We start from the raw sequence: 16,375 nt of genomic DNA on the forward strand, positions 1-16,375 counted from the left end.
AAATTACTCTTATGAAAATACTTTCAATTTTAGAAAAAAATTCATTGAAATCCGTCGCATTCGTTTTTGTGTAAATTATTAATTTACAATATCATGGTTTTGTACCAACATTTCTATTTCTATAGCAACATTGATCGTTTTCGTCCGACGAGATTCAGCTGTCACATTTTCCGTAAATCTGAACTGTAAAGTGTAAATTATTCTGAATTTATAATTGTGTCAAAATGAGTTCAGGCTTTATTTCTGAAACAGAAATAGCTGAAGCTAAAAGACGTCGTCAAGAAGAATGGGAGAAAGTGAGGACTGCCGATCAGCCTGAAGGTGATAAATTTAAAATAAAATGATTAGGTCCACGTCCAAAGCATCACGGTGAAGTGGCATTTTAAAATTTGTCTTTCTTTTTCTGGCAATTACGCACTAATACATTGCAATGCATACATTTTCGGATTATCTAAATTTCAATTTCTAAACAATATACAAAAAGTCAAATATACCCAAATGTATTGTACTTCGCACATTTTCAAAACAATAAAACAGATTTTTTAACCAACAACTTTTATTATTCTATGCGCATATTTCATGCCGAAAATGCTAACTACAGTTTAAATGAACACTCTGCTAGTCATGAAAATACATAGTTAATTTATTTTAATTAATTTAGTTAAGTAATACAATATGACGTGTAGTTGATATTTAGTTAATGTATATGAAAATAGTCAGTGTCGCTGCCTATTATGAATGGATTCTTTTCACAAAAAAAAAAAATTTTGCCGCAAGCTCCTTCCTGTGCTTTACCTTCAGGCCTTCTGATAACGTGCAGTAATAAAAAAACTAGATTAATCAAAATATTATAGAGATGGTTTGAAGGACTAATATCTCCAATACACCGGTAATATTTATATCACAACACTAGCACCAAGGTCATAGTCATATGTCAACTATTATAGTTGTCCGACTATAAGCAGTGGGCTACAAATCTGCGTCAAATTCTGCGTCCAAAATGCTTCAATCTGTTCAGGTAATTAAAGCCATACTGTACTGAGTATAAACGCAACTTCAAAATTTTGCATAATATTATGTACATACCTACATTACCTTGGTTTAGAGATTTGTGGAGTTTAACAGAAAAATGTGCCGAAAAAGGTGAAGGCCATTTTGTCAGTCGAGTAGGTTTCATTATGTTATTAGATTGTTTGAAAGCCGGCCAAGATTGACGCACGAAAATGTTCTCTTCCAACAGGATAATGTGCCGTTTCACAAATTGCCCGTTGCAATGGCAAAATTGCATGAATTGGGCTTGGAAATGGTTTCTTATCCGCCATATTCCCCAGAATTGGCACCATGAAATTTCTTCTTGTTCACTAAATTAAACATTTAGCTGAATGAGAATTTTTCATCAAATATGGATGTCACCGCCACAATCAATGACTATATTGTGGAGTTCAACAAAACTATTTTTCAGATTGTACGAAAAAATGGGACAACCATTGTATCAAGTATGTAAATAGTATAGTCCTAAAGAGGGACTGCGCAGGTAAGCTTGTCGTAAAGCATGAGCGTCTCGCCGGCGCTTTAACCCATTCGCTGCGGACCTTTTAATTAATATTTAATTATTACCATATTTAAATAACATGCTAATTATATATAATGGCCACCTGATGGGCAACGCACCAGTTGCATCGGACACAGTGAATGGGTTAAACTAAATTTAATTTAATAATAATAACAATACACAAAATAGCTAAAATTCCTCCCCTTTATTTTTGAAATGATTAGACGTGCTACAGTTATAAGAATCTTACACAGAGGTAGATAATCGATAATACTAGCGTATTCAATGACCAGAATGGGATTTACAAGATTGACTGTCAAAATAATTGTACTGTCTGTATCATTAAACGGTGTTATTGTTTTCGTGTTACAGAGGCTCCAGAAGAGGTATTCGATTCGCGACCCCTTTACGCACGCCTCGAAGAGCAAAAAAACAAACGAGATGCTGACTATGAAGAAGCACATAAACTTAGTAAGTCTATTATGCAAATAATTGCGCAGAAAATAAAAAGAGGGGATGATGATATTATACAGATGTGGACGACACATTCTTAAATTAGTAAAGCCAATAAATAGGTTAAGGTGCTTTTAAACGATCAGTTTTGCTGTCCGATCAGTCTCCGTTTCAGTTATTTTTTTTTCCTTCAGCTATTGTGTCCATTTTTAGAGTTGCCAGTTAAATTGACGTATAAATTACTATGTTGCCATATTTTTCATACTCTTTCTAATTTCGATTGAAATATGAATACGTGTATTAATTAAGGCTCTAAGTACCAAAAAAATAAAAACTGACATTTTTATAGAAAAATGTTCTACATACCAACGCCAATAACTTCAACTATAGTCTAAGTGCCTCAAGCAAGTCAAAAAAATACAGCAAAATAATTAAACCTGTCGACGTTGTAAGTCCGTTAGCGTGTTTTATTTATAATAGTGTAAGTAGCACTGCAGTGGTCAACGGTATTCAATATAAAATAGCTGACGATGGTGTGTTGACACTTGCGAGTTCTTAATACCTAAAATTATAGAAGCTGCCGTGATTGCTTCACACTGTAAAACTACATTTTTCAAAAGGTCTGCTTCATGAAATTTTACTGCAATGACTCGGTATTTTGTAACTACAGGCAATACTACTTTTTGATACTTAGAGCCTTATTTAATACACGTATTCATATTATAATTCCTACAAATATAGGTACTGTATTATTATTTTTTTTTCTGACCATGTGCGATCCTAATAGGATCATATGGACCTCTACGGAGTAGAGGTTTGTATTTTACAGATTTTGTTTTTTTTTTTTACGAGAAATGGATGTCAGCCACTTGCTCAACCTATTAGGTCCATACCCTGACTCACACACAAATTGAAAAACCATGTGTACTTGCCAGACCCAGGATTCGAACCTGGGACCCACGGCGTGATAGTCCAACGCTTAAGCCGCGCGACCAATATGTTTAGAACGTTCTTATAATAATAATAATAATATTCATCTTTAGTCTATAAAAAATACATAAATATACATCGCCGTTTACCAACTGAACTGTCAACTGAGACTGAGTGGATAACTAAACTGATCGTCTGAATACACCGCCGTTTCAAAATGTACGTACCAAAATGAAAACCTCGCTGAACTGACGTCTAAAAGGACCTTTTGATTAATGAGTTACTCTGTATGCGAGAAGCAGTGGTGGGGGTGAAGTTAGGCTGTTGAGATTCAACATAAATAGTGCACACAAAGCTTTGTCAGTCATACTTATTTATTTTCATTGAACATACAAATTGCAGATGGTGCTGATTAGTTTTTAAAAACCAATTAACACAATCACTGCGTACCTTTTAATTAATTTTTAATTACCGCATTTAAATAACATGCTAATTGCATCTAATGGCCGTTTAACGGGGTCACGGCAGCCGTGTCGTCCGCGTCGAACGAGTAAAACTTTGCCTCAACCAAACCATAATAGTTTAGGAATTCTATGGGCGATCCGACAAAAAAGAGTGCACACTTTTTCAGTAATACTTATTTGTTTTCGTTAAATTAAGAATACATAAAATTACAACTAATAATAAGTTTTTTTCAAATTTACCTCGTAGGATATTTTGATATTTTTTTTTTATTAGGAAAGACTTGAGTTACTTTTATTTATCACATTATAGTGCATGAGAGCGTGCCAAATAATTGGTCGTATATTAGAGGAGATGACAACCTCCAAAAACTCATGATAGTGTGTCAAGTCGAAGATCGGAGAGGACGTCTACAGTCCAAACTTATGTGGGTTGATTGTATTTTTTAAGTAGGTAAATTGTGGAGTTTGTATTAACACACTTTTTTACTAGGACCCACACCATTCGTTCACCCAACCCATTTGATTTTTTCACTGGATCAAATACTCGTTGAAAAAATAACACAGGTTTCGAACCTGCGACCTACGGCTTCGTATCATATTACTATTACACAGTCCTGTTACATTATAATATAGCTGATCAATGCAGATATTTACAGAAACCGTCACTGACACAGGACTGTAGATCATTGAAAAGAAATACAATACAATCTATGTTTTCGAGAAGTATTCTGAAATACATTTATATTTAAGATTGTATGAAATGAAATTAGCAAAGATTATTCTACGATATTTAAAAAGTATTGGATACATCATAATTTTATAATAGCATTCATCATGAATATACGCAAATGCGATTTCTTCTCGTGCTGAGGAATTAAGCAGGGCTAATCTGATTTGTTACGATTGGTATTGTCGTTTTTACTCTTTGCATCGCTTTCTCTCGATCGGCGCTCCTCTGAATATTTCTTATTTTGTGCTATAACTATCGAACCAAACGTCGTGATAATATTGTATGTTTATAACACTAAAATTGTTTGAATGCATTTATTATTTTCAGAAAATATGATAAGGGGATTAGATGATGATGAAGTAGGTTTCCTAGAGCTGGTGGAACAAAGCAAGGCTTCCGTAGCAAGACAAATATCGTTGGAGGAACAGAGGGAAATGAGAGAATTCAGGTATCTTGTGTAACATTTTTACATAAATTTCTTATAGCAAATCTGTACCTCAGAGCCAGTGTGTTGTATCTAAGATTTTGCAGAAATTGTGTTTAGTACAGATTTTGTACATAAAGTATTGTATATTTTTGTCTATGCATAACAGAAGCCTGAAAATATCTAAAAGCTGAAAGTCCATAGACATAAAGCGGCTGAAATATTTTAAATTGCATTCTCCCAAAGGCGGATAGGACGTTTGAAGACTACCAGGTTGCAGAGCACCACTACGATACAATATTAATATAATTTTTGCATACACTCAATTCGAAAACATACTTATAAGAAAAGTTCTTAAAAAAAATGTATGGTGCCAGGTGTGACTTGAGTCACATCCATTTTTATTTCGGCCAATGTGCTTTACAAATTGAGCCACCTGCACCCTACCTAATCACGATGAAATTAACTAACTGTCAATAAAGAATGAAGTCTGTTCAATAAAGAATGTTGCATTCTCTTGTGAACTATTTAATATTTTTGGCTATAACCATTGCTCAAATTCACATTGTAGATTCGCTCTAAAATATCACTCATCATCATAATATTAATAGCAATAAGACTTCCGTTTCGCATTGATTGAAATGTGTTTCACGTCCTGAAGGGCAATTCACGAACGAAGCAGTAAAAAACACCGCTTAACTGAAGCATGTAAAATTTTTAGTTTTATAGGAGATATTGAGTGTGTAGAGCTTCGAACGACATCAATACATGCGAGTGAGAAAGCATTCAGCATGCTTATACCTCATGTCCATGCGTTAGAGTAAGATAGAAAGTAAACATGCCAAAACGGATCGTTTGTGAATGTCATAAAAATTAAATAACATTTTTATCCATTTTGGTAATGACTTCATATTTAATCAGTACTTACTGTTAACGTTGCATGATTAATTCATTCATTGTTGAAGTACGTAGCCAATTAATCTTTAAACAGGCTAGTTACGTCTACAATATAACAATATTACAACACGGAATTTCCGTTGTATTTTGCAAACAAACATGTGTGTTTCTGTATTACAAAATCACAATAAATATTTAAGTGAGAATTTAAACTCAAAATAATACTTTCAGTGGTAATAGAAAAAATAGAATAACAGCCTGCTCACTACGTACAAATTTTTGATGTTTAATAATATGTCAAAGTCAAACGGATAGTTACTAGTGCCTCTACCGGCAAAGCGTGTATACTAAATTGCATACTGTACCCGACACCACCGGTTGACATTTAATATACTTCGTTGTAGTAGGTTTGCGCTTAGGTTGTGCAACCGGCAATACTGCTTCATTCGAGAATTGGCCTTCTGAAAGTATCCTGATCTTCGTGTAAATTTTTTAACTGTCTCATTCTGGTATTATCATTGATGGAATCGACTATGTGTTGAAGTTCTAGCTGACGGATGTGGATAACATGTTAATAGTGTGAAATTTTCTGCTTATGAATCCGCTTTGCGAAATTACCGATGAGCATCCTTTTTTTCAGCTTCTCTTCCATATATATTTAGACTCCATCTAGTAGAAAATGTGTTCTTCATTATCTTTGATCGTTACAGAGAGCGGGTGAGCACAGTTCAAGATACAGCCGAACGAGAACGTCTCCAACAAATCGGCGGAGTGAGGCAGCCTACCTCAGCAAAGAAACCCTCCACAAATAGCACTAGAAATAAACTCCAAGGCGTGAGTGAATTTTTAGACTTAATAAATTATGACTTTAAACATTCATGTAGTTAAGGGTACACATGTAAGCAATGTTTTTCAGCGAGAAAACACCATACTTAGTATATATCATGCACACACATCGTTAACGTTTACGAAGGGGAGCCACCTGAAATTCATCTCCCCCCAACAAAATGGCGGCCATGTTTCCTAAATTACCCTTCATAAAACATTAATTATTTTAATATTAATTATGGTCCTGAATCCATAGGACGGGATATCCAAGAAAAATTATAGTAAAATGATGCTTTTTTATTATTTTTTGGCTATTTAAGCCATTCCGAGATGTATCTTTGGTCTTTTTTTTCTTGACGTGTGCGACTATAATAATTTATAGACTTTGTAAGGAAAATTATGATCCCCTGTCTTTTATCATCTTAGAAATCAACATTTGAGAGTCACATTTAAAATATATAAATACCACAAAACAGTGTTATAGTAAATGTTGTCGGGATAAAATTAAGAATAAAACGTAATTTAAATAACGAAAATAAATTACTTAATTTACCAATTTTGACTTAAGGTGACGCATCAGTGAAACGCCAAATAATTTTCAACTGTACGCGCGACGAAATTTTGGACTCGCTGCCATTCACTGAGAGAATGTTGACCCGGGAACACGTCACTTTGCTGCGTGATGGCGACGGGTCAATTAATTCTAAAATCGTGTAAAGATGACTAAGAACGTTACCCATTTACTTTAAAAAGAAAACATGTCAATGAATATATTATTATTGTTACTAATAGAACAATAAACAGAACATAAAATGGACGTATGTTGGATTTATATGACAATTAATATTTCGTTTGACAGGCGTCATTTTCACCCGCCACCCGCAATCCGCGCATCGCCTAGCGACGATCTTTTTAGACCGTGCCTCAACTAATGCATGGCCTTAAGAATATTCTAACAATTTAAAAATGAAAGAAAACTCTTAAAATCATCAGTCTTGTAGTTCGTTAGGCCTCCAGTATAAAGAAAATAAAACATATATTATATTAAGACAAATATATACCTATCCAAAAATATTGCCCAAAATAAAAATGGCCCCAATCACTGTTGATTTAATGTCTAACATACATGTGATAGCCAATTATAAAATGTTTCAGGTAATTGTAAGGAAGCGAAAGATCAGCGATACAGATTCATCATCGTCAGAACAGCCGCCTGCCAAAAACGGAGCAACTTCTAGTAACGGACTGACCAAAGGACATTCAGATACAAACGGACATGATGCAGAAGAAGAGTAAGTGCTCCGTCAAATGAAATCCTTGTCTCATCAGTAATTCTCATACAATTGTTTGATCATACAAAAAGTTCGTTATGAATCGAAATAGTCGTTAATTCGAAATGAATTTTGGTCCGCGCAAGCAATTATTATTTGTATAAATCGAAATTTATTTTTGTTTACTCAAAAGATTTTGAAATTCATATATATTCCCGCCAGCTATGGGTGAATCAGTGATTAGCAATGGCGGCTGGCCCTTTAGGTCAAATCGTCATTGACCATCCAAAAATATCTATACAATGTCAATTATAATTATTACTAGCGAGACAGACTGGCGAAGATCAGCTAGTAATTATTATTACCTATCGGCTAGGCTAAAGCGTCACCGTTGGATGCACGCTAATGTATATTATGTACGTGTATGTAGTTACAATACACACAAGTCTCACACGCAACGTCCAACTTCTCGTCTCAACACGCTTGGGTCAATTTAGAATTTGACGGAAATATAATATTTCTTTCTCTCTCATTTTTCATATGTGAGACGGAGAAAAAGCTCAAAGCCTTTTTTTCTTCATATTATTTTGCCGCACCATTAGGCTTCATTTCGGTCATTGCTGAAAATGAAAGAGAGATATATTTTCAATGTGTCAAATGAAACAGATATATTATGTCGTTATACACACAGAAAAGAATTATTTCTGAGTTCCCTGGTCGTAAAGTAGGTACTACAGTACGCGCCGACGACTCGTACTTCTGACAGTTGAAAAAGTTGTTTTAATCCTGTGTAAATAGTATTTGGTTCAGTTATTATAATAAATAGAAACACAAAGTTTGGTTTTTAGTGATTTATAACATTTTTGTGAAGTTTTGTGGCATTGGCGACGTGGCAAGTGGACCTAATTTACAAAATATTATAACGTGTTGTGTGCAATTTCGGTTAACGATGGTTGGCGGCGTGAAAAATGTAAATGTATGTAAGTATCTACCTATATTTCTAGCACTTCTTCTATAATGTATAAAAAGCCAATTTGCAATACGCCTTTTAATACAACGAAAGGGCAAATTAAAATAATATATTCAAAATTGACATACTACTTTTTCGGGCCTAAGGTCGCCAATGGTGATTAGTACATTTATTATACATCTACCGTTATAGCGATGACGCATCGTCGTTGTAACAGAAACACACAGCTGAGTTAGTTTCATTCATTATCAACCCACGGCTGCGCACTGAATTTGTGCAGTACATATTATCAAACAAAATTATCGATATAATAGAAAACAAATAAACGCGTGTATTCGTAATACCCGTGTATTTCAATTAGTAGTTAGTCGTGTTATTTTTAAGTGTGCCTACAGACATTTTTTTTATATCGTATACCTGAGTTTATCGATAGTGTTTAGGACTGACGTTTTTGTGACTGTTTTTCTCGTATTTTGCATATTTACGACATTTATTTATCGATAGTATTTCGGACTGGCGTTTTTGTGACTGTGTATTTCTCGTACTTTGCATATTTACGACATTTATTTATCGATAGTATTTCAGACTGGCCTTTTTGTGACTGTGTTTTTCTCCTATTCTGCTTATTTACAACATTAATTTAGTGTTATTAACTCAAGACAGACTTAATTTATATTTGTGACATTGGCTGATGTTGTTAAAAAAACATATAAGGCTCTTACAATCGACAAAAAAATGAATTTAATTCATGATGTCGACAATAAGGTTGACAGCAAAGGAAAGCTGGCAATTAAATACGACATACCAAACTCATCGTTGTCCACCATCTTGAAAAATCGGGAAAAGGTAGAAATGGCATTTGACCAATTCAAGATGAATGGTGATAATTTTCGATTGCGACACGCGAGTCACGAAGAATTGGAGTCGAAGCTATTTGAATATTTTTCATATATACGATCAGCTAATATTCCGATATCGGGCCCGTTATTAGTTGAAAAGGCGAAATCGTTAGCCAATCATATGAATATTGTCGATTTTAAGGCGTCATCCGGTTGGTTGACTCGATTTAAAAAACGATTCAACATTGTATGTTTGGCTGTATGTGGCGATGCTCAGGAGGTCGACGAGACAGAGGTCTTTGGTTGCAGACCAATAAACATATCATTGATGGATATCGTGGAATATTCGATATTCGCGGAAATGGACAGTTTTGGACGCATGTCGGGCAATGTCGACCGTCTGGCACTCAGTCGCCAGAGAGATGATTTCAAATTGTTTCAAGAAATCCGGAATATCGTGCCACTCGCTCGATCCAATTCCGGAAGTTGAGGAATCGATACCAGAAAATGTGTTGTTAAACCTGGCTAATTTCTGTGATTTCGTTTCGTGCGACAGGTTGGTGACATCTGCTGTGCATGAAACGGGGACCACGGCAGTTGCGATAGAGCGTGAAGACGTAGTCGATGACACAATTACGAAAGGTGAAGGTGGTGCCGATGAAACGCCTCCTTTGCCTCAGCCGTCGAAAGTTGAATTATTAAACGCTCTTGACATTATACAGAGGCACATGTCGGGGACACCAAATATTCCGCAACATATATTACATAGTTACTACCAGATATCTAGACATTTGATTTATGAAAGCGAAATAAATCGTAAAAAGAGACAAGGAAAAATTGTGGACTACTTTAAGTGATTTATTTTAGTTTTTTATTTCAAGTGTTTTATTGTGCACCTATTTAATTATAATTGTCATGTTGAAAAATGTGCTCATACAAAATTATTGCGGGTTTGTTTAATTACCTACTTTCAATGAATCTTTTCGATAACAAACTGTATCAACTTATTATGTTTTTATCTTTTTTTTTGTGTTTAATATTGTTTGTCCCATTAAAAATATTGTCACGACTAGCAATACACAATAATATGTAATGTTAGTCTATGGTACTGACAAACGGTAAATAGATGGCGACTTTGTTTTGATTTGGAATGTCAAAAGTACTAAAAGTAAAATTTCTTGTAGTATACATATTTTTCTGTCGTGATTATTTTTTATTGTGTTTTTTTAATCAGAATTTATTCTGTGCAAACAGTAGCTTACATGGGGTTAGTGTTTTTATTATATTTTACGTGTTTTGTATGTAACTTAACCACAATATGGCTATCAATGTAAAATACACATACAAGTTATCATTTCATTAAATGTTTTATAATTCATTTTAATAAGTATTGTTGATATTGTGATTAATTTGGCTTCTGCATAAATAAACACAATGAATTTCAATACTAAATACCACTCTTATTTCGCCTACCAATCTTCTAACTCCTCTTAACTCCTAACATCTTTTGTAGACGTTTATCGTAGTTAAATGTGTTATCTTTATTTCATTTAAAATATAATCCACCGAATTGGACATTTTAAATTTAAGTGTCAGTTCAAACAAATAAACTGTCGCCAATGCCACAAAACTTCACAAACATGTTATAAATCACTAAAAAACCAAACTTTGTTTGTCTATTTATATAATAACTGTACATAATACTATTTACATAAGATTAAAACAATCAAACACATTTAATAAAACTCCGTTGATAATAACTAATAGCTTTTTCAACTGTCAGAAAAAGTGTTGAGTACGAATCGTACATCGTAGTCGTCGCGTACTGTACGACGTTTTATATCTTGTTCCATTTGACACATTGAAAATGTATCACTACTTCATTCCCGGACATTAACCAAAATTTAGCCTAATGCTGCGACAAAACAATGTGAAGAAGAAAATGGCTTTGTGCTTTCTCTCCGTATCACATATGAAAAATGAAAGAGAAAGAAATAATTCCGGCATTTTCTCAAATCACCGAGCTGCATTGAGCGAGAGTGAGACATGTGTGTATGGTAATTACACACACCTGTACATATACATTAGCATGCCCTCACGTTGACTTTTTAGCCGATAATTATAATTATAATTGACATTGTACATAGATTGTAAGATATTTATTTTTGGAGGGTCATTGACCATTTGTCCTAAAGGGCCAGCCGCCATTGAACACAATCCGTAAATTATAGTCTTATTTCAATGAAAACAAACACGTATGACTGACAAAGGTTATTGTGCACTATTTATGGCGGCTTCTAACAGCCAAACTCCTCCCTTCGTCACTGATTGACATACTGTTATTTTCATTCAATTCTCATTTTGCAAACACATAGTTGTTTTCTTCTGGTGGATATCTGCATTGTTTTATGGGATTGTCAAACCATTTTTCTTCCTTTACCTAAACACAATCGTAATTTCTGTATACAGGGCTAAACCCTCAAGCGATTCATCAGCCCCTGTGACCCCGGTGACAACTTGTGCCCCCATCGTAGTGCAAGCTGGTATGCGCTGCATCGGGATCCTGCCAGGCATTGGCCCTTACCGTGACTCCAGCGATTCTGAATGCTCCTCGGACAGTGATGATGTAAATTGACTTGTTTGTTAGTCACCATGATATTATCCGTCGATTAAGACCCTTAGATATAAAATACCCGTACTAAACTTACATAATAATTTGACTATATTCGCTCCATGAGTGGAGCATATGGACACCACATAACATCTCCAAAAGCTCCTATCTTGCCATTTCCTCCCAGATCATGCATTAAGCTCCGCCGCATACGCCCAATGCATCAGTTATTTTCAAACAGTGTTCCGTGAGCTTGTTTGTGACCATAGTTTTGTTTTTATTACCGTATTACCATTTTTGTTACCATTTATCAATCGGCAAGTTAGTGTTGCCATGAAAATGAATGAATTTTATTGTGGAATATTGAGTGACTCTGAAGATGATAAAAGTATAATAAATACAATGCGCCAGAAGTTATTGTGGCATAGTATTTGAAATCTGTCATGAATTGCAATAAAATGTTCATCAAAAAATATGTATTTGGGACTCGTAGGCCTATCGGAATTTTTCTCAATGTCCCGCTAATCTACTCCTCCCTGTACTGAGGCATCCATGGTAACTCCAATGTCTCATTTTCACTAAAGGGCTGTTTAACCTCCCATCTTGCAGTAATCACCGAACTGTTTGTTATATTTTTGTCAAATGCTATACTGTCATCCCTAATCTGACTGTAATTACTATGACTTTACCATCATCGGTAGACATTTATTAAGAAATTACATCATAGATGCTGCACCAAATCATTAAGTGATGAATTAGTTATGTGCATTATTAAGTTTTGATCTAAAGTGAGGAATTATAAAATGTATGTGTATTCAGAGAGTTCGATCCACTATAAAAGGGAATAATATGAACTTGTACTACAACACTAAATAGAATAGATTAGTAGAAGTATGATGGAATGACAACATTGCGAAATATTTTTTAACCCTATCTGTGAGGATGGCACCAGGTGACCCAACATCTGCGATGCACTGATAAATTGCCTTACGTTTAGTGGACCAAAAGGAAAATGAAGACCACGATTTAAGTGGTTTGATGACATACAGAAAAACAAGCATTAGGAGTTATCAACTGGAGAAGATTGGTATCCAGACGTAAAATACAATATTATTAGTTTGAAATACATTAATTTCAATTACCTTTTCACATTTTCGACTGCCTATTCATAAGACTTTTTTGGCCATGTCGGTAACTAAAACGAAACAAAAACGGAATGGATGTCAATACAGTACTTCATCTCTCTGAAACAACACTGAAGCCATGGTAATCAACTATTCTACCAAAGACGCAGCACCAGATTCCTCATTTTTAATACTGAATACTTTCCTATTGCTTTCTGGAATTTCCATAAGTTCTATTATTAACAATTTATTTGTAACGATTTATTTTTCATGATATATTTTTTATATTTGCAATTAAACTGTTATATTATATTATTATGTATATTATCTCTTATAATATAAGATTAAAAAACAAATAAAAAATACTATGTCAATAATAGTTTTTTTGGCATCGGCGATCCTGAAAATATTACTACTATTTTTACCAGTCCACAAATATAAAAAGGTCGGGAACCCTTTGGTAAATCGTTATCTTACTTTGAAAAGGTTCTAACTGACATTTTGGTCTAAAATTACTTTTTGGTGTGATTGTTCCATTAGCCATATTCTATCATATACATTCATTTCAGAGTTATCTATTGTCAAATATGGGAATTAGCAGTATGCCGGAGTTCTATCTACATGTCTTTTTATATTCAAAATATGACCATTCCAAATTTCAAACGCTCATAGCTCAAAACATGGTCAAGTGTTATTAGAACCTTTTCAAAGTAAGGTAACGAAATATCAAATAATATGACATTATTTTTTAAGAAACTATTTTTGTTTCCAGGACCATCACAATCACTCGCCCTTTGATCTTCTCGGAAGGAAGCAAGAATGCAAGGATAAAACCCACCAGCATAGCTAAATATCCATACAACCAATGCGTTGACTGCAAAGCTTAATATTCATACAACCGATGATATTCTGCCAGTGCGTTGTAGTTATCCTGTTAATTGTATTATTAATGTGTTGAAACAATTCTGTGGCAATTCGACGAGTAGGAATTGTCTTCAAGTCATTTTTGATAGTGAAAATACGTTCGGTATAAAACTTTATGCACGTAGAATGAAATAATTATTAGTGTTTTTTCTCAAACCACTCCATTATTAATACGTATTAATCTCATTCTAGTTTAAATGGCACACTACAAAATCTAGCCACCTCACGTTTTCGGTCAATTTCTCTTTTTATCGATTGGCATGTTATATAATATGTATGTAATTGTTCAGCTCACTACTTTTGTACAATGTGTATTATGTAATGTTTCATAATGAAGACAGTCAATTTGTAATTCCAAATTGCAATTAATTGGTGGGTAACATAACCTAACAAATTACACACTGTGAGATGCTTTATGCTTGTGTTATTGAATCCCAGGACAGCTATTGATCGATGTTTCTAACGTTAATGACGGTTATAGTAGTGAAATCAATAGCTGGAAACACCTAACATCAATACGAGTGAGTCTAGACCAGTGGTTCTCACGTGAAATTTAACTGTGGCCGCACAGTTGACATTGACAGTTCTGTGGAAACGTTTGGTGTCCGCACCAAATTTCACTTTTGTTGTGATTGAAAAAATTAAAGCTAAATTTTATTTAAGTACTAAAAAAAATGGATTAACATATTTATAGGTAAGTCCATTTAATAAATGAAATTTAAACATTTTAGTACATAATATCTATTTAGCAATTATTATAAGCAATTGTTACCAATTCTTTGAATTGACTTGATTATTGGTCAACGTATAACTTCGACCAAAATTTTTCAACCGTGGTATTATTAAAATGGTTTTTAAGTACTTGGTCCATGACTCATTTCTAATAACGCATATTTAACATTAGCCCAGTTAATTAAATTAAATACTGAAAATGATGCTGGTGGCCGCACATGAGAACCACTGCTCTAGAATCTAGATCAGAGTTCTACTACTATCCTATATAAGTCCATATATTTCCCCTCGCTCATAAAATCAGTCAACAATAATAAAATAAAAATTATTTTAAATGCGATGTTTGTTCATAATATACAATCAGAAGTTTGACCACCTAAAAATACATAAAATGACACCTACCAAAGAAAAACTTTAATTTTGAAACTTCTTTTCACAAGCAAATATGGTGTGTTTTCTGATGACTCCAAAATACATAGAATGACGATGAATGACATGTGCGTATTCTTTCCTCTTTTTTTGCATCCTGGTACTGCCCGCCCCCCACCTTTCAGCGGGGACTAATTTCTTCACTTTGAGATTCACTACTCTAGACAATGGATATTTGATTTGCCACAAACACGTCATGATTACTGCTAAGGGTGTGGCGACACGCACTTTTTATTTTTTATTCCAGATTTGGTTCTCTCTATTGAAAATACAGTGTGTTCCAAAAGTCCTTCTAGCAATATTCCACACCACACATGGCTTCAATCATTCGCTTTTAAATTATTTATTTTCCTGTTAAGAATGACTTGATAGCAATTTCATGTACAAACAGAAATGTTTTTTTGTGAAACATGCCAAGACCATGTTTTTATGTTTCTATAATAATATGTTTAAAATGGTGTATGAATAATTAATTTATGATGGTTTTTTGAAAGTACACAATAGCTCAGTCATTCCTATATTAGTACATACATATATATACATAATCAGATACATAATAATAAAAGCTTCAAGGATGAGCAATCCATTTACATTCATGAATAACATTTGAAATTGTTTTAAAAATTCAACAAATATCGTCTTACACTTAAGTTTCCAGTGTGCGAATTTCACCATACAAAAAGTTAGGAATGCAAAGTGTGCCCGCACGCTGGTTCATAATTATACAATGACTAGGTCATTAGAACACTCACGTTAACTTGTGGTTATAGCCGACAATATCTTTATTACCTCATCCACGATTTTTTCATCAAATACTAATCGTCAGCTAAATGAATATTCTAACTCACATTTGAATTTTATTAGAAGGGAGTTCTTTGGAACAACCTACTTCAATCATTTATTATTTATATAAATAAATGTATACATCATTTAGTAGAACTGTTGATGAAAAAAATGATGTATAAATTTGTTTATGTAAGTAATAAATAACTTAAGTAGGCTGTTTCAAAGAACACTTCTGTCAAACACTTCAAATGTGTGTTAGTTATAACTAGAAGAAACAATAATGTGAGGTTTGTAATTGGATCAAAAATTAAACTATTTGATATCAATGAGTCGAATTTGTAATACACCTACCTACATCCTGATGATTATTGATTGACCTGTCCATTTAGCAATGATGTACCTAAATAATAT

The 16,375-nt window shown here is 33.9% G+C and overlaps 1 protein-coding gene across 2 annotated transcripts; it reads left to right on the forward strand.

The window, feature by feature from the left end:
- The first annotated feature begins 136 nt into the window (after positions 1-136).
- LOC147077974 (PSME3-interacting protein) lies at positions 137-15,855 on the forward strand. Of its 2 annotated transcripts, none has more exons than XM_085961053.1 (7): positions 137-321; positions 1,925-2,023; positions 4,457-4,577; positions 6,161-6,284; positions 7,434-7,570; positions 11,828-12,000; positions 13,866-15,797. In XM_085961053.1, exons 1-6 carry the CDS (start codon positions 225-227, stop codon positions 11,991-11,993), a joined length of 744 nt encoding a protein of 247 aa, XP_085817179.1. In that variant the 5' UTR covers positions 137-224; the 3' UTR covers positions 11,994-12,000; positions 13,866-15,797. The 2 variants fall into 2 exon arrangements, with proteins under 2 accessions (XP_085817179.1, XP_085817178.1); XM_085961052.1 differs by having other exon boundaries at positions 138-321; positions 11,828-11,984; positions 13,866-15,855.
- Positions 15,856-16,375: the final 520 nt, after the last annotated feature.

The sequence above is a fragment of the Rhyacophila brunnea genome, unplaced genomic scaffold, assembly GCF_057557595.1.
Source record: "Rhyacophila brunnea isolate RB1 unplaced genomic scaffold, BYU_Rbru_1.0 scaffold_12, whole genome shotgun sequence".
In the NCBI taxonomy this organism is placed as follows: domain Eukaryota; kingdom Metazoa; phylum Arthropoda; class Insecta; order Trichoptera; family Rhyacophilidae; genus Rhyacophila; species Rhyacophila brunnea.

Excerpts from the sequence above, each read along its gene's own strand:
- LOC147077974 (XM_085961052.1), top strand. The coding sequence starts at position 225 with ATGAGTTCAGGCTTTATTTCTGAAACAGAAATAGCTGAAGCTAAAAGA. Across the intron at positions 4,578-6,160 it reads AGGGAAATGAGAGAATTCAG|AGAGCGGGTGAGCACAGTTC; the intron begins GTATCTTGTGTA and ends TGATCGTTACAG. Across the intron at positions 11,985-13,865 it reads GCTCCTCGGACAGTGATGAT|GACCATCACAATCACTCGCC; the intron begins GTAAATTGACTT and ends TTTTGTTTCCAG.